This window comes from Cariama cristata, unplaced genomic scaffold (assembly GCF_000690535.1).
Source record: "Cariama cristata isolate BGI_N322 unplaced genomic scaffold, ASM69053v1 scaffold10238, whole genome shotgun sequence".
Classification (NCBI taxonomy): Eukaryota; Metazoa; Chordata; class Aves; order Cariamiformes; family Cariamidae; genus Cariama; species Cariama cristata.
This window is the reverse complement of record NW_009630666.1, coordinates 3,123-30,137: the sequence shown is the minus strand read 5'-3', so window position 1 is coordinate 30,137 and position 27,015 is coordinate 3,123. Positions and strand designations below refer to the sequence as shown.

General features: G+C 36.1%; 1 protein-coding gene across 1 annotated transcript; it reads right to left on the bottom strand.

The window, feature by feature from the left end:
* Positions 1-1,587: 1,587 nt before the first annotated feature.
* Positions 1,588-20,155, bottom strand: AGTPBP1 (ATP/GTP binding protein 1). The gene is made up of 13 exons (XM_009705641.1): positions 20,124-20,155; positions 13,124-13,254; positions 12,506-12,573; positions 12,051-12,114; positions 11,510-11,656; positions 11,098-11,229; positions 9,119-9,212; positions 7,598-7,635; positions 5,821-6,029; positions 5,183-5,360; positions 4,064-4,161; positions 2,939-3,055; positions 1,588-2,304 (listed from the first exon to the last, which is right to left on the bottom strand). Exons 1-13 carry the CDS (start codon positions 20,153-20,155, stop codon positions 1,588-1,590), a joined length of 2,025 nt encoding a protein of 674 aa, XP_009703943.1.
* Positions 20,156-27,015: the final 6,860 nt, after the last annotated feature.

Below are 27,015 nucleotides of genomic sequence, written 5' to 3'. Positions count from 1 at the left end.
GACACCTTTAACCTGCAACCTGTGGGCACAAACCATGCTAAATCTCACACCATTTCTCCTGCCCTGAGAGACTGCTATGATAGATGGAAACCTCCAACCATAAACTAATGTCTGTATATATGTACATATGTATATATGTATAACTAGTTGGAGTTGGGAAAATACAGTAGTGAGCCAAGTATGACGGGAATGGTATGGAGTAAGGGGTGGAACGTCCTGCTTCGGCTAAAACAGGACCATTTCTCCTTTCAGTAGAATCTTTCTTTTCCTTCAGTTAAGTTTTTTAGTAACTGCACTTTCTGAAGCTGACTACAGGTTTCAGGCAGTGACTGCTTTCAGAGTTGATGGCGGTTCATGTCTGTAGTTGTTGTTGGGGCAGGAGCGGTATCATTATGCAGAAAGGCCCAAGGGTGTGTGTGTGTTCCCTGCGGGCTCTCTTGGGCTCCGTGTGGAGGCAAGGCGGTAAAGGGTCGCACCCCCAGGAAGCTGCAGAGGGGACAGGTGACCCAGGCCTGACCAACGCAGTATTCCATCCCACCCACAGGAATACTCGGTATAAAGCTTAGGGATCATGTGGGTCAGCCCTCTTTCCTTCATGGCCAGCATCCTGGTAGGACTCTGCCTGCTCCCCGGCCTCCAACTCTGATCCGTGCATCCCTGAATCCAGTTCCTGTCTCCTGCGGAGTCCAGTTTGGGACATCCAGGTGCCCACGCTGCCATGCGAGCACTGCAAGCTGTCGCAGTGCAGCACGTGGTCCCACAGTCATCATTAGAAGATCAATATTGGTTTTATATGTTTCCATTTCTGTTACTGGTGGTACTATTTTAAATATTAATTATACTCTTTTTCATTGTTATTGCTTTATTAAAGTTTGTTTTAACTTTCCAACCCATAAATCTCTCTCCCTTTTCTCCTCTCCTTCCCCTTCTGGGAAAGGAAGGGGTTAATACAGAGCATCTGCCACCCGCTTTAAGCATCTGCACAGCCTTAAACGGTGACAATTCTGCAGGATCTGACATAAACTTTCATCCTCAGTGTTTGTTACCTCTAAATTCTGTTATACTGCAAGCACTAAAACTTAAAATTATTATTTTTTTAATTTTCCCACTACGTTTTCCTGCAAGATAGCTTTGTTAGCACAGCAAAGAGAAGAGCTGAAGTATCTTTAAACTATTAACTGTCTTATCTTTGCTAAGACCTGAAGGGAGCATTCAGGTGGGTTTGTTTGTTTGTTGGGGTTTTATGTGGGTTGTTTAGGGTTTTTTTTTGTTTGTTTGTTTTTTTGTTGGTTTTGGTTTGGGTTTTTTTAAACTACAAAATTTAGATGGGGGATAGTAGGAATACAGAAAGGGAGACTCTAAATTAAACTCAGTATTTGGAAACTGAATTACAGAATTAGCAATTACAGAATCAGGTTGTGTTCTTTATGGCTCAGCACTGATCAATGCCTACTCACCTACCTTCATACTGCTTTTCACTGAAAATAGTTTTAGATGCCAAAGTAAACATTGTATATGTGCCTGTTAATCTCATCCTAAAGACTGTTTCTCAAGGGAACAAAAATATCAAAAAAGGAGTATGATAACTCACCTCTGCACCCCATATGGCCTTTCCAGAATAGGTTCCTTGAATGGGGGTGGAATATGGCCAAAATAATCTGGATAGGCCACTTCTGAATATTCAGGAATAGACTTTGTGGTTTTTACCATTTCAATATAAAGATCACAGTCATGAACTGGTGATACATCCGAAACCTCAAGTATTACTTGTTCCCCTGATGAACTAGATCTGGAATCCTCCTCGTCCTCCGAATCTACTCCAGTGCAGCAGAGTTTTCCCAGCTGGACAGATGATCCTTCAAAGAGGCTACTTCCACAGGGTGAAACGTGTTCGCAAGGTTTACTACAAGCAAGTGTGGTAAGGCTCGTTTTGCTTTCCTTCTTTATGACACACCCTGTACCGTAATACTGATCATTTTTTGCACTGTTCTGCAGACTGATTCTGTCCAAGCCTTTCACAATTTCTTGGCTTAGACACTGGCATGATGGAAGCAGGTTTCTTTGATCATTTTGCTGATGTAAACTGTTGTCATTCATACTGTCTTTCTTTGGTAGTTCCAGAAAGGCTGGCCTTCTATTGTATTCCTCTGTCAATAAAGGATTGGTCTTCTTCAAAGCAACTCCTTTCATTGACTGATTTGCTTCATCAGAGTGCTCCTCCTCTGCTGTAGGAACAACAATAGGTCCGCTCAGATTTGCATCAGGTACAAAAGGCTTTGGTTCCTTGGAAACCAAATCACATTCCTTAAAAAATAAAAGAGAAAAAATAATAAGAGTTATTTAAAAAAAAAAAGTAAACAGTTCTTAATGTTTCATTTATATTAGAAACCTTTCTCTTTCATTGTTCCTGAGGTACATTTTGCAATAATCCAAAACAAGTCTTTTAAAAGACAACAGTCATTATGTTTTAAACTTACAAAAACAGAGCCATGAAGTTTCAGCTTTTACAAGAACATAGTGTCAAGGCAACAAACAAGTAGTTCATCAATAACAAATTACAAAGTCAATACAGTTCCCCAGATACTTTTACCAACTACTTTAAAGAGACACACAGCATCTAAGGAAATACCTAATACAATGAATCTTGTCAGAAATCTCGTGTCCTTTCTTACTATTTTACTTTCTTCTCTGTGCAATAATCAGACATCAGAAAACAGTCTTCCTTTATATCTACCCACAGTCCCCTTCTTAGTGAGATTAAAGTAACCCATAACAATTAACTAAATAACTCACTATATAGCATTCTCATGTGTAGCTCTAGAACTGCAGACTCTCATTTTTTGTCTAGATGAACTATCCACCCAAAAGAGAATGTCAAAGTGTATTCCAGAGTCAACCCCATCATGACGAGGAATGCTCTGGGAACCACATACTTTACCTGAAAGTTTTCTGAAAGTTCTGGGAAAAATTTTTCATACATTTTCAGTTCTTCTATGGGTCTTCCCAATTCCTGTCTAGGTTTCAGTTTATTAATATCAGTCTCAATATCATCATTCTGAAAGAGCACCAGAACAAATTAATCTTGCATGCAGAATTAATGAACTTCTAAAATAATTACATTCATCTTTTACCTCTGACATGGCTATGCTTTAAAAGCTGAATACCACCATTTTAAAATTAGCTGAACTGCACCCTTTCACCATGACGGTTTAAGCAGCTCAGTTTTATTAGTATGCCAAAGCCTCAATTTCAACAGAAATATTACAAATATCTCAGTTTTCTTGTTTCATACAAATGTATTATGCACGGACATCAGACTACACTTTACATGAGATCTGTGCATAATCCAACTATTGCAACCTGGAATGTGGAGATTTCATCTGACTGCAGTGACAACGGAGTAACTGCTTCTATGGAAGATACTCCCTTCATCAGGGCTCATAAGAACCTTGAGTAAAATTTGTCATTCCAGACCATGGACAGACAATTCAATTAACTCCTGAATATATGAAACATAAAAATATAGAGTTAGTTCTGACATAATGTCCTTTCATGTCCTGACTGGCAGCTGGAGAGCAGAACAAGACCTTCCCAAAGTGATCCAACACTGACAAGTCTGATCTCTACCTCCACAGTTGGCTGAACTTCAAAGTCACCTTCCTGAAACACTGACCTAGTCAATCCCAGTCCAGAATGACGGAAAAAGTTAGAGTAGCTCCTACATACTGAGCAGCTTCGGTACGAAGAGCGGACTCAGAGAAATACAAGTTAGGAAGAGAACACTGCTAAAAGAGTTTGCAGTTCTGTGCTACTGTACTCCAGACATATCAAGTGTGAAGCAAACAGGTTTTAATAAAAATCTTGAAGCAATGATCTTTTCAAGCAGCATCAACCTTCCTTAAGTTTCAGGAGCTTTTTTAATTTTAGAAATTGCCCTGAAAATCTCCTCAAAGTCCTTTTAACACTTAAAACATATGTCTGTATACATGATTCAAGCAACTTAAAAAAAATAAAAAAAACTGTTATGCCTGACTTTTGCCTGTTAATTTTGTCCCATACCAACCTTGAAATGTTGGTCCTTGTCGTCATCATTTTCAATTTCAATTTCTGATTCTGTTTCAGCATCATCATTATCATCACTTTCATCTACTACATCATCAACTATGATACAAAAAAGTTTTGTAAGGCAGTTTATACATTTAATCCAATACATACGCTGAAAAAAATTTCTGTGTCTGGGTTTATTTTCTTTTTTACTTAGCACTTGAAAAAAAATGTGAAAACCAACTAGTAAACATTAATTACTATTACCAGATTTACAAAACAAAATGCTTGTTTGACAACACTGCAGATTATTACATTTCCACCCAGTTTTAAGTCAAATCAAAGACCTCTGGTTTAAACAAAGCAAAACAAAACCAATAAACACCCAACACCCCCCAGCCCAAAAAAACATTTTAGAGTAACTTTCTGACAGCAACTTCATCAGTTGCTTACCCAGGTACCAAGCTGTTTCACCATATTTGAAAATGCATTAAACATTAATTATCCCAAAATAATGAAAGGTGTTCAAAACGGGATGAATCTATTTCCTACAAAGCACCATACAAATGCTTTGCAGACAAGCATTGCTTAAGTGACTGCAATGGTCCAAGAAAGCAGCTCTACTTATCTCATCATGCAAATGAAGGAATAACCACAATGATTAAAAAGGAAAATGCTTCAAATGGCACATGTTAATCTAAATTCACTACATCCACTTTACCAGAATAACAGAAAGAAATCAAAGAATATATACTCCTGCAAAACAGGATGTACACTACATTACATTTCACATAGAAGAATGTATATAATAAGTGAGTTAAAAAGCCCATTTAAGTTTGTAGAATAATATGTACAGCCTATGCTTTACCCTTCAGAGTTTGATGAACATCACATTTTAGTTCCTGTTTTATTTTTTATCTCAGAAACAAAACCACATATGTGTGGACAAAATTTTCATCAGTTAAGGCTTAACGTTAGAAATTGGTGCTCCACACTAACAGTCACAGACCCGTTGCTAGGTGAGAAGAGACTCAGAGTCCAAGTTTTAGTGGAGAACACAAATAACTGCAATCGATTCCACTTTACATAAAACAACGTTAGACATACTCAAAGACACAATACTATGAAATTACCATACCGTCAGGAGGCAAATTGTACAACTGAGCCACAGGACCACTGGCAGGAATAACTGGGAGTTGGAAATGGAAAGCACTCTTAATAGTTGGTAAAGGAAGACGATTTTTGGGAAAACATTTTCTCATTATTAGGCTGGATGTGTTGACAAGGGGATCAAGAGTTCTTACTGCAAGGCACTCCTATTAACAGGAAAATAATGAAGACAAGAGAAAAGTATCTCTCAAACTAATAGTTAAACTACATATGTTTTACAGATTTCTAGAATTCACTAATAGCGAAGTATTTTGTTTACAATAAGTTTCGCCAATGTCTCATTTGATGGACAGAACTTCTACGAGCTCAAATTTACCTTTTTTAAAAACCCAAACTTCAAAATTAAAATACTTCTTTCCCCCATCTTTTTTAAAATTAAGTTCAACAGCCCTTTCCAGAAATAGTCAAAGCCAAATAATAGCAAGTATGAATTTAATTCTGTACTCTTTCATTGCAGTTTAGTCAGGTACAGAAAATAATCCTTACTCCCATAATGAGGAATAACCACAAATATCAAAGAACTATGACAAATTTGAGGTCAGGATGTGTTTTTAAAGCTGAAGAGGCAAAACCAACAACAACAAAAAACAACTGAGATAAACTTACTTGTGAAGTGTTGTAAAGAATTTTCATTCCATTGGCATCAATGAATGCTTTTCTTCCCAATTTGATGTTTGTAACACTTTTAATGCACTGTAAAACTCCTTTACGTATCAGCATGTACCTGTGTCGACTATCATGACGGTGCCAATCAACATAAATCGTTAGAAGCACCTGCACATATCCTCTGTCTACTGCTCTCCTGGCATTTGTTTCTTTATAAAGAAAGTCAGGAAAAAAATTAAAAATTTCCAGATTACTTCAATATCATTTTCAAATGTTCGATGTCAAATGTTCAATGTTAAAATTATTCTTTTCAGCCAAGTAACTGAATTGTTTCCTTTAAAGTAGCATTTTAGCCATACTTAGCAATTCTACATCAATTTAAACAGAAACAACTGAATAACCAAGGCCAGTAGTCTACACTTCAGTCTTCAGAATAATATTGCATGTAATTTTCACGGTTTATCAGAACAGTGTGCATTACACTTAAAGGTAATTTTAAGAAACTGTCAGCTAGCAAATAAACAAAAAAAGTCTTTATATAAAGCACACCTAGCTCTACCCACGCACACTGTGTAGATACAAGATTTGAAACAAACTTCTTACCGCTTGTAATCCGTACAATTTTGCAGCAACTATCACTCAAATTTGACAAACTCAAAATACCTCTACCCCAAATACTGGGTCATCAGTATGACAGCTGGACTCTACACACCAGAGACTAGTGTTTTTATGAAAAGATTTACTTATATAAAGTGTAGGAAGTTACAATGTCAAAAACCCTCAGGACTGAATAAGACATCTCAAAATAAATACACAAGACCTCCTGTTTTAAAGATGCACTTTGTCAGCAATTAATTTGCTTCCCCAACATTGAAGTTTAACTGCCAATTTACAGAATAGATTACTGACAATAATTTGGAAATATTGCTTTCCCTAAATTTCCCAAGGAGAAATTTCCGTATTAGTAAATACACAAATCTGTAAGACCAAGGTATCACACTGATCCTACATAAGAAAACTCAGCACCCTGTAATAATCAATACAAAAGCTTCCTGTCATTTGTCTGAAATTGTTTTCTGCAAATCTAATCACGTCTTGGCTCTTATCCAACTCCACCAAAACTACTAGGAATGCTGTAGCTTTTATAAAACTGTTTGAAGAGAATGAGTTTTTAATTCCTTGTCAGTTACAATCCTGGTGCAAAATCTGCAGAGATGACATTTCTGAGGATCCACTGCTGCTGGTCAAGATAGCCTATGTCTGTAAACAGACCATCGTTTCGTTACCCTTGGTTCCACTTCATGAGCATCACTGACAGACTTGTCATTAGGACCCAAGACCTAATTACTCAGCAAGCTACCTGAAGAAACTCTGTATTTTCCCCTGCCATCCAACAGATAATTTCAGATGTATGTATAAATAAGATGCACAGGCGTTAAGCTATAGACATCTGTTACTGAAGGGCTGAGGTGAGTGACTGTAAAAAGCTATTTCTCCACCTTGGATCCAGATCAATTCTGAAGAAGCAGCACAGCCTTTCTGCTGTGTAACTGAAGAGACAGTAACTAATTATTAAACACATATGTATAGACCACACAAATACTAAAGCATCAGAGACTGCAGATAAAACCATAGCCTTATTTCTAAATTTCCTAGCCTTGATTTTGTTTTGGCTACAGACTTAATATTAGTTTTGCTCTGTGTGTATATATAGATACACACACACACATATATATATCTCAACTAGACAAACAGTTTCTTGTAGTCAAACACTTACTTGATTTTAGCAATGCAGCAAGTGTGTCTAAAGCAACCCTGTCAACATAACAAGAAAAGTCAAAACAGCAACCAACCAGTAAGCTTAATCTACAACACTGTAAAGCTATACAAAATATTTATGGCTGACAGATTTATTTAGCATCTATCCTTATGATTTCCTAGTTGCACTGTATCACAGACTTTGCTTTTAAAATTTGATTTTACTGAAAAATCATGCATCTCTGCTATATCTGAAGTTTGATGGTGAAATTTAAAAATATCAATGCAATGGCTACACAAACTGTAAGCTTTTGCAAAAAAACACTGTTAGTGACAACATAGTGTTTATGAACCATACTCAATGGATGAGATACTTCTGAAATTCATGGTTTTTATGTTAGCAGCAGAACAAGTACTTCCACAAAGCAAAGGACACTATTTTAGAAAACCGTAGGTCAAAAGTGGCAGTGTATGAATACATTGAGGAGTAATGCTCATCAATCTGTACTACAACACCAGATGGTCAGTGTAAGATTTTTCTTGTACACAAAGATCTTGTCTCAATTAACTCAAGATGTACAACTAGAAAACATATATACTTTTTACCCTCTTTGTAAAGACTTCCCACATCTGGTCTTCAACCATAAACAAGGATATCATCATTACTCACATCATGGAATAGTAAGTTTGTAAGTTCATATGTCTAATTTTAGCTGGGGCTTAAAGGGGCAGTGCATTTTTTTAAAAGATAATCCAGTGAACAAAAATACCACATTTAGATAACTTAACACTATTTCTTTTGTACTGAAGTTAGAATATGAACAACATGAGACTATTATTTTGCTAACCAGATGAAAAAATCAGTTTTCCACAGGTATGTACTTCAAACAGGTGGTAGTGTATAAAGTTAGATCCACTTATTATTTTTACCCTAAATTCATTTAAGAAAGAAAAAAATAAATGAGAAAAATACATGGGGTGGTGGTGGGAATCTAAAGTCACCACTTGAAAGTATGCAGTAAATATTTTTTTAAAAAAAAAAAAAACACAATAGCCCACTAGACAGATATTGCTGGTACTTCCTACTCTATGTTCTATGTTTTTGCTCTGAGAGTCTATAATTGCTTTGAAGTAAAACAGAAAGAAAATGCCATTACAAAATAAAACAGATAGTGTCACTCTAAAAACACAAAGGAGATGCAGGAGCCAATTCAACAAATTGAAAAATGATGGGATTGTGTTGATCTGTTTGTCCTGATTTGGGGACAACCATTGTACAGTTTCCATGCAGGAATATTACAGACAAAAAAAGTATTTATATTCTTTTATCAGTACTGTAACTAGACATTCAGATATATTGTGTTTCTCTACTGGATAAAATTAAACTGTCAGATTTGTGGTTGTCCTTCCCACATCCCTTCACGTTAACTTTCAAATACAAGTTACATTTGATTTCTCTAATAATATTTTTCATTTACAAGTAAGTTTTGAAACGCATCTAAGGTTTCTCCAGGTACTATATTAAAGAGACCTTACTTACTTCATAAGGCTAGTGTTCTTTTTACTAAAAGGGCCAATGATCTTAAACATCAGTTCTACTACTCCATTCTTTCCCAAGGACACTGCATTTACAGCTGAAAGAGTGAAAAACAATCTATTTTAAGATAATGTAATAAGAAAGGCAAAAGAAAAAAATCAATATACTCAAACTAAAATCCATGTGAGTTAATTTTGAAGTACGAAAAACACTGGGCATGTTTGTGCTTTAAGACATACAATGACAAGCAGATATTATTCTGCACATTAGTGTGATAATCCAATCCTAACAAAAAACTTGGAAAAGAAGAAAAAATTAATTATTTAAATAAAATAATGTACTCTTCCAATGCATGCTTCTGCTTTCTTTGTTATTAAGATACATCATAAGAAGAATTTTTTTTCCCCCAAAATCCTCACAGTTTATCAACACAGCACGGTTCTAAAATTTAAAGTCTAACAAGTTCTATGACTTGCTATTATCATTCAGTATCGGGATAGACAGGTATGCCCACCACAATTTGAAAACCAAGCATTCACTGTAAAATTTAGAAATGTCAATCAGTATATGCTTTCCTGAGCTACATGTTATGCATATAAGTGCTCAGAAAAAAAAAGTACAGAAATAATCTATTTGAAAGGGAGCAAATTAAAAGAAATTACACTAAAACCTACGTTCAAGAAATGCACACTGGATGTGTATATGGCTGAAGCCCAATGTCCACTGAAAATACAAAACTGCTGAAACAGGCACAGAAATTCAATTCCCAACTGAGTTTAGCAAAATGCACTCCTAAGAGCTTACTTCAACATAAAGAATGTTATTAGTGTGGCATTTAGTACTTAAACCCAAGTTGCAATTTCATCATCATTAGCAGCAACATTATACTACTAGAATCGAAGAAAAGTTAGGATTCTATTCTGGTAGTAACTGTACACAAACTTTAAATAGTATTACCCATCAGAATGTAATAAACTACTACTTTTTCTGTTTATAAAGAGTGGGAAATACAGAAAGATAGATTCAATCTAAGCAGAATCCAAATCAGAGACTCTGTTCAATTTCCCATTTTCAGGATGAAGCAAGTTTTCAGCTAAGCTATGTACTATCTGTATTAAACTCTTCCATTTAGAAGCATTTTACCTCATTATCAGACAGCTCAACAGAAATAATGCTTACACATTTTAAGAGTATTAGGACTTTATGAATTATAGGTGCTCATGTGAATGTCCTGAAAAAATAATCTTACAGATCATCAAATCAGTTCTCTTGGATGAATGTGGTTATGTTTTCAGTTTCTTGCACTCATTTAAGAGGTTTAATGGCCATTTTGAGCTCAAAAGAAAAACTTAAGAGCATCTAACCAACAGTACAGATACAGCAAGAATGACACTGTTTTCATCAACTTCCTATTGCCTGTCCAAACAACAAATTAAGCTTTTGTGGAAGAATATTAGTCCAACAGTTGGGCACTTCAACACAAGGAATAAGAGAAAGGCTAAATAATGAAATAAGATATTTCCAGTGTAAATCAAGTTTTAAATAAGCAATCAAGAATGAAATAAAATAAGAAAAGGAAAAAGAAAAAAACAGGAGCATGTATAATAAAGAGAATAATTATTTAATTTGAAGTGCTTTTGCAAGCTCAATGTTAGCATTTTTGGTTTAGATCCTAAAGCATAAGCATTCATGCAAATTAGATGACTCAAAATTCCACACATCCAATAGCACTGCTTAACAACCCCCCCGAATATATATGTACACACAGAGAGAACAAAAACCAAAGATACACAAGAAGTACAAACATGCTTCATAGCTTTTAATAGAACTTAAGCAATTTGAGGATATAAAAAGCAAATTCTCAGATAAAAATAATTACTTTTATCTAACATTAAACAAGCATTTAGATTCACTATTTTAACTGTATCTAAGTACAAAATTTTATATCACATGGGAAAGAAAATAATTATCTGCATACTTACAGTTGGTTGAGTAAACTCTTAATACTTGAAGACATGGCAATATTAGCCTGTGGTTCTGCAAATTCTGCTTCACTAAATTCAATGATATGTTCAGGGCACCATTAATTCTTGCTTTTATGCCAATCTTTTTGTCTGACATCAAAGAAATACATGATCAATCACATTAATTTGGAAATTATTACCAAAAAATAAAAGTTAGACGAACTGCGAATTCCTTCTACTGATTATGTCAACCCTGCATATCTATTTTTCACCATTCTTTCCTTCCCTCTATTTTATTCCTCCTTTTGTTCTCCTCTACCAATTCTATATAGGCGGATGCTTATACAATAATAGAATGAAAATTCTTCTTAAGTTTCAATTATAAAACTGTAAAGTATTAAGCTATATTACTCAAGTATATCATTATCACCTTTTGGACCAATTTTTGCAAGAAGAGTATGAACAAGCACCATTAATTCTTCATTTGGTGGAGAGTCTTTGCTGGCAGTCAAAAGCAGCTGCAATAAGATCTGTGTCCCTCCTTTAGTGACTAAGACACTTGCTCTCCGACCACCACCTAGGTCATTAGGACTTGAAGGTAAAAAAAAAAAAAAAAAAAAAATCAACTGATCAACTGGTATCTCCAAAGCCAAAGAACAATTAAAAGTATCTAAGCTATGATTATCATAAAGAAAGTCTTTAGAACAGCAATATTTTCTTCATATGTGACTGAACTATGCAAGAACACATTGGACTTAGACTTATAGTAACATAAATTATTTGCGTATGATTATTTGAAAGGTGACTTCAGTCTCTATGTTCTTTTTACTCTGCATACAAATTAGCTTTAGCAAACATCAGAAACAAACAAACAAAAAACCCAAACAAACCACAAACAAACAAACACATCCCAACCAACTGCAGAAGAATTCAGGACTATAATTACAAATTGCTCCTTAATGAAAACTTACCAACTGAGACCACCTCAATGAGAATATTCAATATATTTAGAATAGTTTGAGGATCTTTTGTATTCTGCAATAAAAACCAGAGATATTTCTTTGCTTAACACAGAAGTCTAGTGCAGTGGTTTAGATATTTAAAGCTCAGAGAAATTGCCACCATTAAATCAAACAGAACTTAAGAGGTAACCACCCAGCTAACCATCCCACTGTGCAGCCTGAATTAACCACAAAACCAATTAAAGTCTCATTTGTAGTTTGGCACACTCATTAGAACTGATAGTTGACAAATAATTTCTTAGAATATTTAAAAATGAGGGAGAGAAAAGACCGTATCTCATCATTAGAGTCCTACACAACTTTTGAAGACTAGCTAGGATAACAACATATTTAGTAATATGAAGACCAATGATAAAATGGAAACTTGCTATGTACCCATAACCACACAGATTAAAAGGTTTTACCTCTAGGGTTGACAGGATAACTTCTATTCCAGTGGAGCCCTTAGAAGTCATCTCCTTCCTGGTTTTTTCTGCCAGAGAGAAAAAGACCATTTTTTTTAATACGCTAGCTTGCAGGCAAAAAAAAAAAAATGATTATATACAGATTTATCAGAAAATCCACGCTGCAAATAACACAATCTATTAAAAACTGCATATGTGTATATAAAACTAAGATAAGTAAAAGACTTCAGTGATTGTAAAACTCATTTTTGCTTTCACTTGTTCAACAATCTGCCCTAGAAAAAAACTGTAAAGCAAAAAAAAAAAATCTGTAAGAAAGCTCTCTTCCAGATACTTCTACTTCACATACATATATGTATACACATATATATACACTGTGAATTATTACTTAAATTATAGCTGTTTGACAATAAAAAAATGTGCTCAGTGTAAGCAATACTGTACCAAATAGCATTAAACCTGGCCTTAAACAGGTGCTTTCAACAATCAGTGACAAAAATAGATGGATAATCAAGTTCACCACACTGAAACAACAATTAAAGAAAAGTCCAGCAAGGAAGAAACACAAGAAGGAATGCTCAAAAGGAAATCTAAACCCACGAACCTTAAGATACTTACCTTGACTCTGAACCAGATGAAGAATCTTTGAGGTAACATATCTGGCATTGTCTGCTTCTCCTAATACAGAGTCCAAATTGATCTTCTCCAGCTGTGACAGCAGAGACATAGTCCGAGAACTAGTAGAAACACTACAAGAAATATTTTTTACATTCATTTTTCCATCTAGATCAGAGAAAAAAAAAGACTAACAACAGAAACCCCGTGTCAGAGTAAGGAGAGTGGCTAATTCACCTTCCTATTTTATCTAGATTGGAAAACAGTCTTAATTTTCCTTAATTTTGGCAAATTTACAGATTTTGCAAAGACTGCATTGCAGCAGACTAATTATATATAACAGCATCTCCAAGAGCAACTGTGAACAGGGCAATTGGTTGCAGAAAATAAAATCTAGATATAGGTACAAATGTTGTTTATCTATGTCAATTAGAGTAATTTATATTTAATATAGGTTCTGTTAAGCACCAGGATACTGTATCAAACCTGCCATTCAAGGAAAAACTGGCTACAGTCTCAAAGACTGTTTGTCTAACAGGCTGGTGTTTTGGAAGTGAAAGAAAAGATTATCATTCATGAAGTGCGCAAAACAGCACCCACTAGCTGAAGAAAAAGAACATCATTTTGAAGAAAAACTTTGGAAGGTGTCCAAAGCTATCAGAGTTTGGACTCATTTTGAATACAAGGGTATTTTGGCCTGAGATCCGTCACCATTTAAGGCTGGGCTGGCAATTAAAGCGGGTGACAGATGCTATTAACCCCCTCCGTGCCTAGAATGGAAAGAAAAAGAGAAAAGGCAGAGAGACCTATGGGTTGGAAAATTAAAACAACTTTAGTAAAACAATAACAATTAAAAAGAGTAGAATAATATTAATACTACTAATAACAGAAATTAAAATATATAAAACCAATATTGAGCTTCCCAATGGTGATTACGGAATTGTGAGCCACAGTGGCTTGCACCACTAACGCAGCATGGCAGGCACCAGGATGTCCTGGACTGGACTCCGCAGCAGACGCGAATGAGATTCAGGAATACATAGACTGGGACTGGAGACAGGACAATGAGCAGAGTCCCACAGGGATGCCAACCATGAAAGAAGAAGGACCGACCCCCATGATCCCTTAGCTTTATACTGAGTATGATGTGTATAGGACTGAATACCTTGTTGGTCAATTTTTGGCCACCTGTCCCATCCGCTCCTTCCCACTGATGCAACTTTTTTAGGCCTTTTCACTTTGTGGACCATAACAGAGCCAACAGTGACCTTGGTTCCCACAGGAACAAGTATAAACATGGGCCTTTCTGAGTACCAATCCTACCGTTACCGTGGTAACAACTATAAACAGCAAGCATTATCAATTCTAAAAGTAGACACTGTCTGAAAAACGTTTAGTCAACTTCAGAAAGTGCAGTTACTTAGAAGAAACTTAACTGAAGGAAAATCTACTGAAAGGAGAATTGGTCCTGTTTTAGCCAAAACCAGGACAACATCACAGAATTGCCTTGAAAATATATTTTAATATAAGAAACAATTTCAAACCAGGCATTCATATAGATAGGTAGATTACAGAGAAAGAATGAACGTAAATATCTATAGTATTCAAAATAGAGTCAGTTTAGAAATTTTTTTATTTGCTCTCCCGTTCTAGATGATAACAATTATTCAGAATAGTTTTGAGATTCATGTTCCCACATAAAAGTAATTTTCAGACAAATGGTTAACATTTGAATTATAGTCATGTAATTAACTACAGGAAATGATGACTTCTAAGGATTAACTACCTTGACTTTTCACTTTAGTAACATTAGAATCATGTAACAATCAACAATAATTCATTTTACACACATGCTGTTCTGACTATCTGCGCTAAAACTAAAGTATACAACATTAGCTTTATAAATACTGTCAGTTTTGTTTACAACAATGAGGAAGTATTAGTCCTTGATTTGTATTTTACATCTGTGAAAAGGTTTCACACTTACAGTTAACTCTACTAAAACAATTAGTTTAGATGTGGAAAAAAAATACGTTAAAATCAAGGAAAAAAGGTAGTTGACAGCAAAGGTTGTACTGCCATGAAAGCAATTTGATGTAACAGCTGCTGAGGAAACTGCTTCCACTACTTTCATTTTTCCACACTGACATCTAAATGAGAAGCATAAACAAAAACCAATTTCAGATTACAGATGATACTTATAAGCTGTTAACATCAGTAATAAGAAATGGTTATACTAATTATAGAGCTTAAATCAAAATTTTATTGTGAAATAAGTGTATCACCTTCTCAGTTATTTGCTAGACTTGGATTTAAAAGTACTTTTTGATCTAAAATGAATCTGTCTTGTTGCTGAAATATTACTTTCCTTGTATAAGCAAAGTATAATCCCTCCAATCCTTTCTCATCATCCAAAACCCAGCTGAATAGCATAAGGCGGTTACTATTTGCATATGCTTTGTTTTGTTTATTTCTACTCCTGCATTTATTCACTGAACTTGAAATACTCCAAAATAAACCCAAGGTTTTAGTAAAATCCACAAGATTTGTTGATCTGGTATATGAACTGACAAACTTCCAAAGTAGGTTATCTTTATCAGCTCCACAATTAAAACAAGTAAGAGTCCAGTCAACCCACAGATAAGCCAATGCATAAGAGAACTGCTGCTCCAATTTGTGCATGTATATACATATAATTTCCAATGTGGTCGATCATTGGTCTCACAATGAAATAAATGTAGCTTGAAAGCTAGAAACAACCCAAGATAGAAAAGATGATCCTTAGGAACAAAGAAAAATCAAAAATACAAGGTTTTGTAAAGACAAATCTCATTTACAGGCATTAAAATTTCAGCGCAAACCTGATTTTTGACTGCTGCAGCCTGCAAAATTCAAGCAACACTGGCACATGGAAGTAATATACCATATATAGAAAGTTAGCATCTAACATAATTTGTTCATACTTACAAAAACCTTTAAAAGGTTTAGGAAGGCTAAGTCATTCTCACTACTGGGTGGTATAACAATTTAATTCCTAAGATTTAGAGGTATAACCTCTTCCTGAGGCTAGAGTTTCTATCAAGAGCAATGAGTCCTCATTGTAGCAGTTAAAGAGGTATCTTTAGAATGGTTTTAGGCTATTCATCTTGCAAGAAGTCTTCCAAGAGAAATATAGCCAAATAAACTTCACGTCTTCAGCATATCCAATAAAGTGTTCTTGAAAAATAACACCAGCCCAGAGTCTATGCTGAAATATAAAGTCCTTATTTCCTCTTAGTTATGACTGAGTTTTCTTCTTAAAACAAGAATTGTACTCCTATTTATCAATATTCTATACTAATATACATAGTAGTTATAATACTGTGACAGCTTTCAATGTCTGCACAGTAAATCCAAAGGCTGCAGGTCAGGAGTTACGGCAGCCAGCCCGACTGACTCTGCTCATATACATAATACTGCTGCGACAACCTATTTGACCTAAGAACAAAATAGAAGCCTAATTTGCAATGGGACTCTTTCTGATATTTGTAATGCAAATACATACAGTTTGACTAACCGCCCATTCAGGATCCAAATCTAGAAGACAGCTCTCCAAAACAGAGGCGCACCATGGAATTCCATATTTTTAATCCATCAGGTAGGTAAAACAAGGAAATGGTCAGAGTGGCACAATAAAAACGGTCCTGTCAGAGCTAGATTTCCTCTTAAGCTGCTGACATTGCAGAACCTTACATTAACAGCCTGAACATTGTGGCCAGCTCTTCATACAAGACTTGTTTTCCCACAATGTGAATACCCTTCTTGTTACTAAAAGAGACATTTCTCACCCCACCCATTCTTAAGCCTTCTCCCAGGAGCACTCTGTAGTCACTGAGGGTTACACAGAGTCTCTACTATCAAAAAATAGAAAGTTCTTTGGGCCATACAAACTATTCTCTTCAGAGTGGGATGAACTCACTCCACAGCTGCTCTTCATGACAGACATATGCCCAACCAGTCCTTAACAGCCTGCAAAAATGGCGATTCAATAACCAAAGGCAACTTCATTCTAACATTTTTTATACCTTCATTTGAAAGTTTCTCTCCCTGCAGTTTAATCTTACTATTTCTGGCTCTCCTCACTACAAATGTGACTGTCCTTTATCTGTTCCAGTGGTACACCTCTCTAAGCACAGTACTTTGCACATATTTCCATCAAAGATTCTTAACATTTTCTGCATTTCACAAGAGTACTTTGAAATAATTTGGTCCTCCAGTATTTCTGCATATTTTTGCAGCCTCAAGTTGTCTGCACTTTTAACAAGAATTCCTTCTTCTCTTTCAGATCATTAGTCGAAGCTCAAAATATTTTCAATCATGAACTGTAACCAGAAAGAGAAAGAAAGAGCACATCCAGAAACAAACGGTGCACCGTTTCCTTCTGACAGCAATCAACTACCACTGCTCTGGTATGTAGCCAGTGCTCTACTCCAGAGCACCTGGATGGAGCACTTGCCTTAGCCTCCTGATGGCAAACATATGCAATCATTACTTTAGTAGAGCTTTAAACACATGTGGTATTTTAATGCCACCTTCCTGCTCGTGGGACCCATTACTCTCTCACACATGAAAAGTCAGATGCATTTTCAAGAACAACTCAAACCACCTTTTGCTGTTCACCCATTTGGTTAGTTCTTCCAGGATCCTTCTGTGCAAAGAAGAGAAGATGGCTGATCTATAGCTACTCAGTTTCTGCTCCCTGACTCCCACAGACGGAACCACTAGGTTTGCCATTGGTGTGTTTCACTACTTAATCCAAATCTCATGGGTTCTGAAGACAGCCAATAATTATTATTCTGGGATGGATTTAAACTTTATTTAAGCATCCTGAGGTGACATTTACTAGGCTTATTTGATCACATACACTGCACTTGTCCGTAGGCAGGAAACCCTTTCTCCATGCCACATTCAAATGCTGCAGCTCAAAATGCCCCTCACACCACCATCTTGCTTGCAGAAAGGAAACATGAACAAGCTCACCATCATCTCAACGGTTGCCAAAGTGTACAGTGTGACTCTAGCTAACCAGAGAGCTTTGTGGATTTCCTCCTTCTCTGGCTAGGAAAGCTATAATTAGATATAGAGGAAGCAACTGCCCAGATAGTGAGGAATAGAGGACTTCAGGGGTCCAGGTTTGAAAGAGAACTCCCTCAAGAGGGAAAAACATCTTCTCAAAGAAAGTTCCCTCACTGCAGGGACATTTCTTCCACTCCCACCAGCTCCAAAAAGGTTTAAGCATTCTTACTCTGATTATGAAAAATGCTAGATTCACAACTCTCCATTACTCACTGTACACTACTTTCACTATGCAAATTTTAAAACACATCATTATACCTTTCTAAATGCTAATGATGAGAAAGACAACTCTAATGGCTGTCATGGCAGCTTACAAAAATGTAGTTATCTTAGAAGGGTTTTCGGTTTTCGGCTATTCGTCTTGCATGAAGTCTTCCAAAAGATCATAGTCAAGTGAAGGAAGTAATCAGAAACCTTTGTTTTCCACCTGTACCTGCTTCCTCTGAAACCGCTGTTTGCAGCCAGCCAGCACACTGACATAACAGGGACTGTCTTCTCCCCCCACAGCAAACAGGTCTGTGTTTCCGCATGTTACCGTGAGTCTTTAAAAAACTGTTTTAAAGCAGGCAGGCTTCTCATGAGTTTTTTTTCCTTTTAGTCCAATGCAAATCATTTCCAAATCTTTTTTTTTCACAACCACATCCACAGTTATGAAATAATCTCTGGAGAGCTGATACTTCTGATTAGTTCACAGTTACCTCTGTACGATAAACTCACTATAATTTATCATGACTTAGGGAACAGCTGTTTTGAATTGCAGGGATGGAAACTTTCATTTTAACCCAATAACTAAAGAAGAAGAAATGGCACTTAAGTAGCCACTCTGCAAAAATCTAATATTCTCTGTGACAGTATAATTAGTAGTATTTCCAAGAATACCCATTGCCGACAGAGAGTTTGACTTTGCTTATTATAACGCCTAAGGAACTAATATACCATAAGAAGAAAACTGAAGTTTCTTTACTATTTCTTTTGATCCATCTCTCACACAAACAGGAACAACCAGTGTCTCATATCAAGCCATTCCACTGTTAAGTTAGCAAAAGCAAAGATAATTCTACATGCAAGCATTTAAATTCAAATTTTAAATCCACTCCAAGATATTGGAATTCCAAAATCAATCCACAGTAGATCATGTCCTTCTTGAAGTCATCCACTCATTTAGAAAATAATAGGTATTTCAGAGAACTAAGAATGAAGATAAAATTCCCTATTTTACCACCTTTAGTTTTTTTTTTTAAATCTGATTAGATGGTTTGTTTTAACAAGGCGGTTTAACCTGTGCTAGCTTAAGAAAAGAGTAAGACTGAAAGCCTTTCAGTAGTTTCCTGATGCTTAACAGACACATTGCCCTCCACAGATAACCTCACAACTTTTTCGAATATTTACTGAAACAAGTTATTATGAAAACAAACACAACTTTTCAGCTCTTGAAATCTTCTGTAATATCACTCATTTGTCCTAGCTGTGTGTTGGATTGCAGGGCTGTTGGAGAATGATACACATCTTATGACAAATTCATGGCTCCTTATACAGTATTATAAACTTGTTCTTTAATTCCTTCAGTAGAAATAATATTATGTTTTGCTGATATTTGCATGAAATTATTAAATTAATTGATAATTGTTTCAAAGAAATTTAATGTATATTTTATATTTGAATATGCCTAACTAACTGAAAATTTTAAATTTAAAAAGTCATTTATTAAATGTGAAGCTAATTTATGCCAATCGATATTGACTTGTTCAGTGTTTCAGGACATCAACTTACAGATTCTTACAGGGACACATAATGTATATTTTATTTGTCTTATTATTAAGACAAAGACTGCTTTTTCACAAATCTGAAATAGCTTGATATTGAGAAGTCACTGTAGTTTCAAATTTACCTTTTTTCAGATGATGTTTTTATTTTGTTCATATCGGAAACCTGATTCTTCAAATCACCATCTCTGATAACCTGGAAGATATTAAACAACTACAAATTATCAACATCTTTTGTTCTTTAATGGTGAAATGCTACCATCATATTGGATGCTTCTACACTAGAAATGTTAAATAAGTTAATTTGCATTGATTGCATTTCTTCACACTGTGACAAGCTCTCTTCAATCTGTTTGATCCAACTTTTAAAATAAACTATTACAATATAGGTATGGAGTATGATTCTGCATTATAACTCAGTCCTACCAAGCTCAGAGAGTCTGATTATAATAAAACAGAAATTTATAACAGTTGCTTAGCAGACAATATTTTCATGTCCATGGCTGAATTTTATCAAACAAAGCTACTGATGGACCCAGTAAATATACTTCTTTAAACTTACTTGACAATGTTGTGAGATGCCACAACATACTTCTTTTTGACTGCCAATTCATATATCTATAAGATAACTAGGACTAGAGGCAGTGAGAAACATGGAGTGTTTGGTGTTCTTATTTAAGCAAGACCTGAATACGTTTCTTGGACAGAAACCATATCGTGCTAAGGACTCAATTTTCCTATCCTTTTAAGGGCGTAGTGTCCTCAGAGTACACTGCTTCCTCAAATGGTGCCTCCAAGCAATTAAGGTTGCAATCTACAGGACCATTAGCTGAACCTCAGTACTTGCATGTGAGATCTAGCATGATGACAAATACTCCCACTGTGAAAAAAACCAAACCAAAACAAACAGTGTCCTCAAAGGGCCCAGTGGTTAGTTTTAAGTTAGAAGACAGAGTAAAGTGAAAAAAAGGATGTTCAAATATATGGGTGGTGAGAACGGATAAGATAAAGCACTTGTTCTCTTGGGAAACGCAGGCAAGAAATTCAGTCAAGCACACACACATAGCGCGCCCTCCCACCCCCAAAGAGAAATTTGGAAAACCTCTCAAAAATCCTTGTTGTTCAGCACATAAAATAATCAGGTTTTTATTACTGGTAAATTCCACTCTGCAATTGCTAATAGCCTAAAGCAGATGAAGTATGAAGCAAGCTTATTTCCAGACTTACCTGAGAACAGAATCTTCTCCCGGCAGCCAGGAAGCAAATGCTCAGCTTTTCACAAGAATTCCAGCTTGACTTAAGTTAACAGGTGTCCTAGATTTGTCGAAATACCTTTCAAGTGTAAACTCTCTTGACTTCCTTTAAAGAAAATCAATAGTTACAAAAGAATAGCTGTGTCTACCACAATGCAGACAATTTCACAAACTATAAAGTCTCGATTATTCAAACCAGGGGTGAAAATATTAGATTCTTCAATTCAAGAAGCCAAGTGCTGTTTTGCTTGCAGCATTGACCCGCTGTCAGACAGATGATGAACAGTCTGCCAGTGCCAAGAGTGTCTATATATTATACTGTACTGAACTGCTGTACCAGTGGAGCCAGCTACAGAGCTGAACTATCTTGAACTGTGAGGTCTTAATTTGTTTTGCTCTAAAGTCACCGCAAAGTATTTTAGCAAGCACTAATGTGCAAATGCTCCAGGTCCAGGGGAAAAGACAAGCAGATAAGAAAAAGCAGAAGGACCTCTGCAAAACAACAGTGCCAAGGAGCAGGGGAAAAAAGAAAAGAGATAGAAATGCATATATCAGCAATCCAGAGAGTCGTGGTGGAACTTTTATGCATACTAAGTAACAAAAACTCTTTAACATTTTAGTAGGTGATGCAAAAAAGCCACTTCTGAACTATTTTAAAAACTTTCAACATTATGTTAATTTTGAATAAAGGATTGACAGAGGAAGGTAAAGGCAGAAGGTGCATAAGTCTCAATTTAAACATACTTTTTAAACACATTTAATGCCACTTGCCTGCCAGTGGTAGCAGAGCAGAGTGTAAATTAACATCAGTTCTTCTGCATTTAAAAGACCAACAACAACAATTAAAAAAAAGCCTCAAGTTGGAGAGGAACAGAGGAGAGCAGGGAGTGTTGACTAGTTAAACTTCAAGGTGATATTCACTGGATTACGTGCAATCTTCCTCTGCCTTTTCACATTGTCTCCACCCTCCTACCTGCACAGCAGAAACAGGCAGCTTTTGCATGGGAAATTTCTCCAGACAGGTCAAGTTCCAAATCAGAAAGCCGCACTCGCTGTGATAATGCTACCAACACTAAGGTAAATTAAATGGACTGCAAGAAGTTATATACAATTTTCACCTCTTCCTCTCTCCCCAGAAAAACACAGACATGCCTTATGTGACATGTATTTGCATCCCTCATAGGTGAATTCTTTGTCACTGAGCCACTGACTCACCTTCTCCACTGATCCATCTTTTCAGCCCTATGAAACTTTGCCATTGACTGGAAAAACTTACGCAAAAGGGCAGAGGATACACCTCCAATATTTACCTTTCGTGTAAGTTTTGTGACATACTGAAATGTAACAGAATAACATGAAACCCAGACTATTTCTTGGATAAATACTCTAACCACAAAGCTACTGCACAGAATGGCAAGCACTATCACAAAGTGATTTTCTTTTGCTCTGAAAAAGGGCTAAAGAAACAAACTGGCACCATCTCATTCAGACCTCACATTCAGGCATGTCTATTAGGCATTACTGGGAGTGCCTGTTAAAACTACAGAGGACTCATAACGAGACCATCTGCCTGAATACTAAGTTGATATATATGCATGAGAAGAATATCAAGATGCTCAGCCTCTCCAAGCCAGCAATAACTCCAGTCAGACATTGTAACAGGATTCAGAGGAAATTTTACTGACACAAATTGGGTAGTGAACTGCATGAGGGGTAAAAGGGGAATTAGTAATTCTGGTACTGTGCTCTTAATGCTCAATACCAGCACCATTCTGCTAGCACAGGTGACTGGACGTCAGTGCTTCTGCAAGAAACATGAAGGGATTATGACCTCTTTTATAAACAGCCTCAGCCCCAGTTCTCCTCATGTGGATCAAGAAACTTCCAGATTTCGGTGCTTTTTTTTCTTGCCAACTGTCAGATTGGAGGTTTCCTCCCTTACTGCAGCCCCTGAAGATCACACATTAAGTAGTCATGATGTTTCTTGTGCAAACTCTTCACTAGGTACACCAAACAAAACCCTCTTTTTTCCTTGATCTCAGGTATCGGCTGCGCATCAGATATGGAAAGTGGCTCCTGATTCTTCCAGAAAGCAGTGTCTCATTCCCATTTCAGGCATTCATTTACTCTTGTGATCCTAAATCTGCTATTTTGGGGGAAGAGAAACCTAAAATGCCATCTATTTTAAAAAAAAAGGCAAATAAATAAAAATCCCCTTCACTAAAATCGGGCCAGTGCCTGTCCCACTTCCCCTGTCTTCTCTCTTAGAGGAATCCTTTTTCATTTTCATGCAAATATCAGTAACTTCATACCACAGTAGAAAGCCACCTAATCATCAAATTTACACTCCATCATCTACCTAATAATGGAAAGAGGGAATTAAAAATAAATGTTACTAACCAAATACTTTGCATGCACTGTTACATAGCTCTTCTTGCCTCTTCTTTAAGATTCCTGTACTTAAACTGATGCATGTATTTCAGGGGAAAGTGAGTATACTCCTTATATATTGCAAGCCATCCAGGTGGAATTTCTACATGCTCTGAACAGTCATCTTTAAATAAAACCAAGGAAATCAAATTAAACTCAGTACAGTAATGCATAGCTTAATTGCACCAGAACCTGCAGTGAAGTGTATTCACTGTAAATTGTCTTCCCTTTTATCTCCCATGAATCACTAACGGACAGTAAAGAAAGTACACACAAAACCAAACTCCAAGCTGTATGCTAACTTAGCAATCACAATAAGAAAAAAATGCATAGTCACCATTACAATATGTCAGTGCTGAGCACTTTCATTGTCATTTTGATAACATCACATCTGAAAGAAATTCTCGTATGTGAAACACACAGTAAGCTCACATCTGAGGCTCAAAACTTTTACTTTAACCAACAGCAGCTCTGCTTTCATGGTTGCTTTTTTTTTCTTTTTTCTTTTTCATTGAAACTGGAAGTTTTTTATATGTACACATTTAAAGTACGTATCTATATTTGGCAATTACACCAGACTGTCTTGCCATCAAGCCTATTTTCTTGCAATGGAAAACATCCCAAAAAAGTATGTTTTCAGGTAACTGTCATGGAAGACAAATCCACCAGTACCTGGCAAGTTAATGGCAAGCAAAGGACGCAAACACAGACGTGCTCAGAAGTAACATGTACACAGCATGCCAGATAAAGTCTACCTCTCAAGACCATGGAGGCTGAAAAAGAAAAAACAAACAAGCCAAACCCACACCCCAGTTCTCATGCTAAAATCCTGCTATTAGAACTCTCTTTTAAGGAAAACAGATAGTCTGTCTGCTACTGAATCTGCAAGACATTATGAGTTTACATAAACAAAATTCACATGCTTCAATTGACAAAAATACTTTAACATGGAACATGTCTGTCTTGGGAGAATAAGCATAACCAAAAAATTTAAAGTAACTTTGTATTTTCTTTTCTTAAGCCCACCCCACCACACCCCAAAAAAACCCCCAAAACAACAAAAAAAACCACCACACCACACCCCCACAACCAAAACCAAAATAACCTCCCCACAGCCTCACACATGAAAACCCAGAAAATAAACTTCTTAGAAAACTCTGAGACCTCTGAAATTTACCCTGGTTAATACTAGGACTTTCCTGTAGTTACTTTGTAACTACATTCCAAAGATGCAAGTTCTTTCCACCAAAAGAAACTAGAAAAATAAAAAACAAGTATGGATATCCACAATTTATTGATACTATTAAATCTGTTCTACTTGCAAGATATTATATATTCTGTGGTTTTACTTTCCAAAAATTAGTTTTCTTAACTAATACACTTTTTATAGAAAGAAAGATCTATTTTTCAAGTCTGTTCACTGTATCTTAAAAGAATATATTTTATTATCATAAATGAGCTGCAAAAACCACATATCAAATCATATTCATGAAGAGACAAAACAAAGCTTCAGTTTTATTGTGTATATTTATCATAATAAGTCTGCAAAACCTGTACGATTGTTAATGTATGTATGTTTCCATGTTTTGCTCTGGAATGCGCCTAGCTTTGGATACAAAGTATTTTCAAAGCCAGAGCTCAGACTTCACTTATGCTCATCATGGAGTTATTGATTTGAAAGGTTAAAAAAAAAGTAACCATGAACAAGTGCTCAGCAAGTAAGTCACTTCTTTGCTGAGTACTTATTTATCCGATAGTGGAAGCAAGTAGCTCAGCAAAATCTTTGCAAAAGCTACAGTATAAAAAAACCCTTCCTTTTTTGCGTACTAGTGGAATACAAAAGTTCAGAGGGCAGAATTGCATCAAAAAGCAATGAATTAAAAAATTAAATAGAGAAATCCTAGGTACGAACTGAATAAACATGTAATGTTTGAAAATTTCATAAATGCTAGACAGAAAAAAACTAACTCAAAACACTCCACTAGATCAGGTGATTGCATTCTGGGGTATGCTTCTAAAAGACACTTCTACCTCCCACAGAAGTAGAAGTGAGTCCCCCCAGTACCAGAGCAAATTAAACAAGAAGCAAACTGGCCTTTGATACTCTATCATTTCACATACTCCACAGTCTCAGAAGCTGTTCACAGGTTGAAATATTCTTTTTCTAAACACGCTTTTTCAGTGTCTTAGGACAACCATTCTTTGTGCATTCTTAATTCTAGGCAATCTTAATTCCAAAATAACACTTGTCATTTACTTTTTTAAACACAGAAGTAAATTGTTTGCAGGAATAGATTATTTATCTAAGTAAATCTACACTTGTAGGAACAGGCCCCGCGTTCAAAATTTAGGATGAGCAGCAACATGTGACAGCCAGAGTAACCATCTCGGTACCAAAAAGCAAACTACCCAGAACACTTGTAGAGAGCAGGTCAACACCATGATAACCAGCACCCTAACTATGGCAAAACCCCACAAATATCCCTCCACAATATGGAAAACCGCAGTACGTTCTTTGAGATTACACAAGAAACATTTGCCAGGACAGCATGGTGCTCTTCCTATGGCAGCAGTAAGAACTGGTCCTAAGTTTTTGGTGGAAAAGAGTCTAATTTTCAAATTCAAAACAAAATGAAAAGGCTAACAACATTTACTAGTCAAAGAAAAAATACTTCTGAAAATCAACTACTGCCTTTTGCTTGTACTCTTTGCTATAAATATTTACAGTAGGAAACAAGAAAATCAGCTGATTAGTTTACCCTTTGCTACATTATAGCAAAGTTCTGACTTTTTGATGTGATGAGATAAACTGCAGTACATAATCAGACGTTCAAAACGACATACATAAAGCTTCACAGAAGACTGAAGCACCAAAGCCCTGTACAGGAGCTTGCCAACTATGTCATCCAGCCAATCAGTCGACTTAACTGTAAAAACAAAGTCTTGATACACAAAGTCAAAAAAAGCTGTAAATATCTAATAGTGAGAAAAAAAGAAAAAAAAAAAAGAAAAAAAGGAACATTTAGAGGGAAAAGAACAAGATAAGAAAACTGTACTTCATTTCTTGCCTGGAAAGAAGCTCCTAGAAAGTTACCGGTATGGCAAGCATAAGGTTACTCCTCAAGACACGACAAACTTGCCATCACCAGGCTCACAGGGTATCAAATTCAAAGCTTGCATGATTTAAGTTGACAGAAATATTGCAAAAGTCAGCTACTTCTTGCCCAGTTGGCATAACCCTTTCATCAGGCAGGTGAATGGCACAGGGAGTGAGAGGGGGGCAATAAAAATAGCCAGGAGGGAAAGGCCAATCATAGTAGAACCTATGAATTTC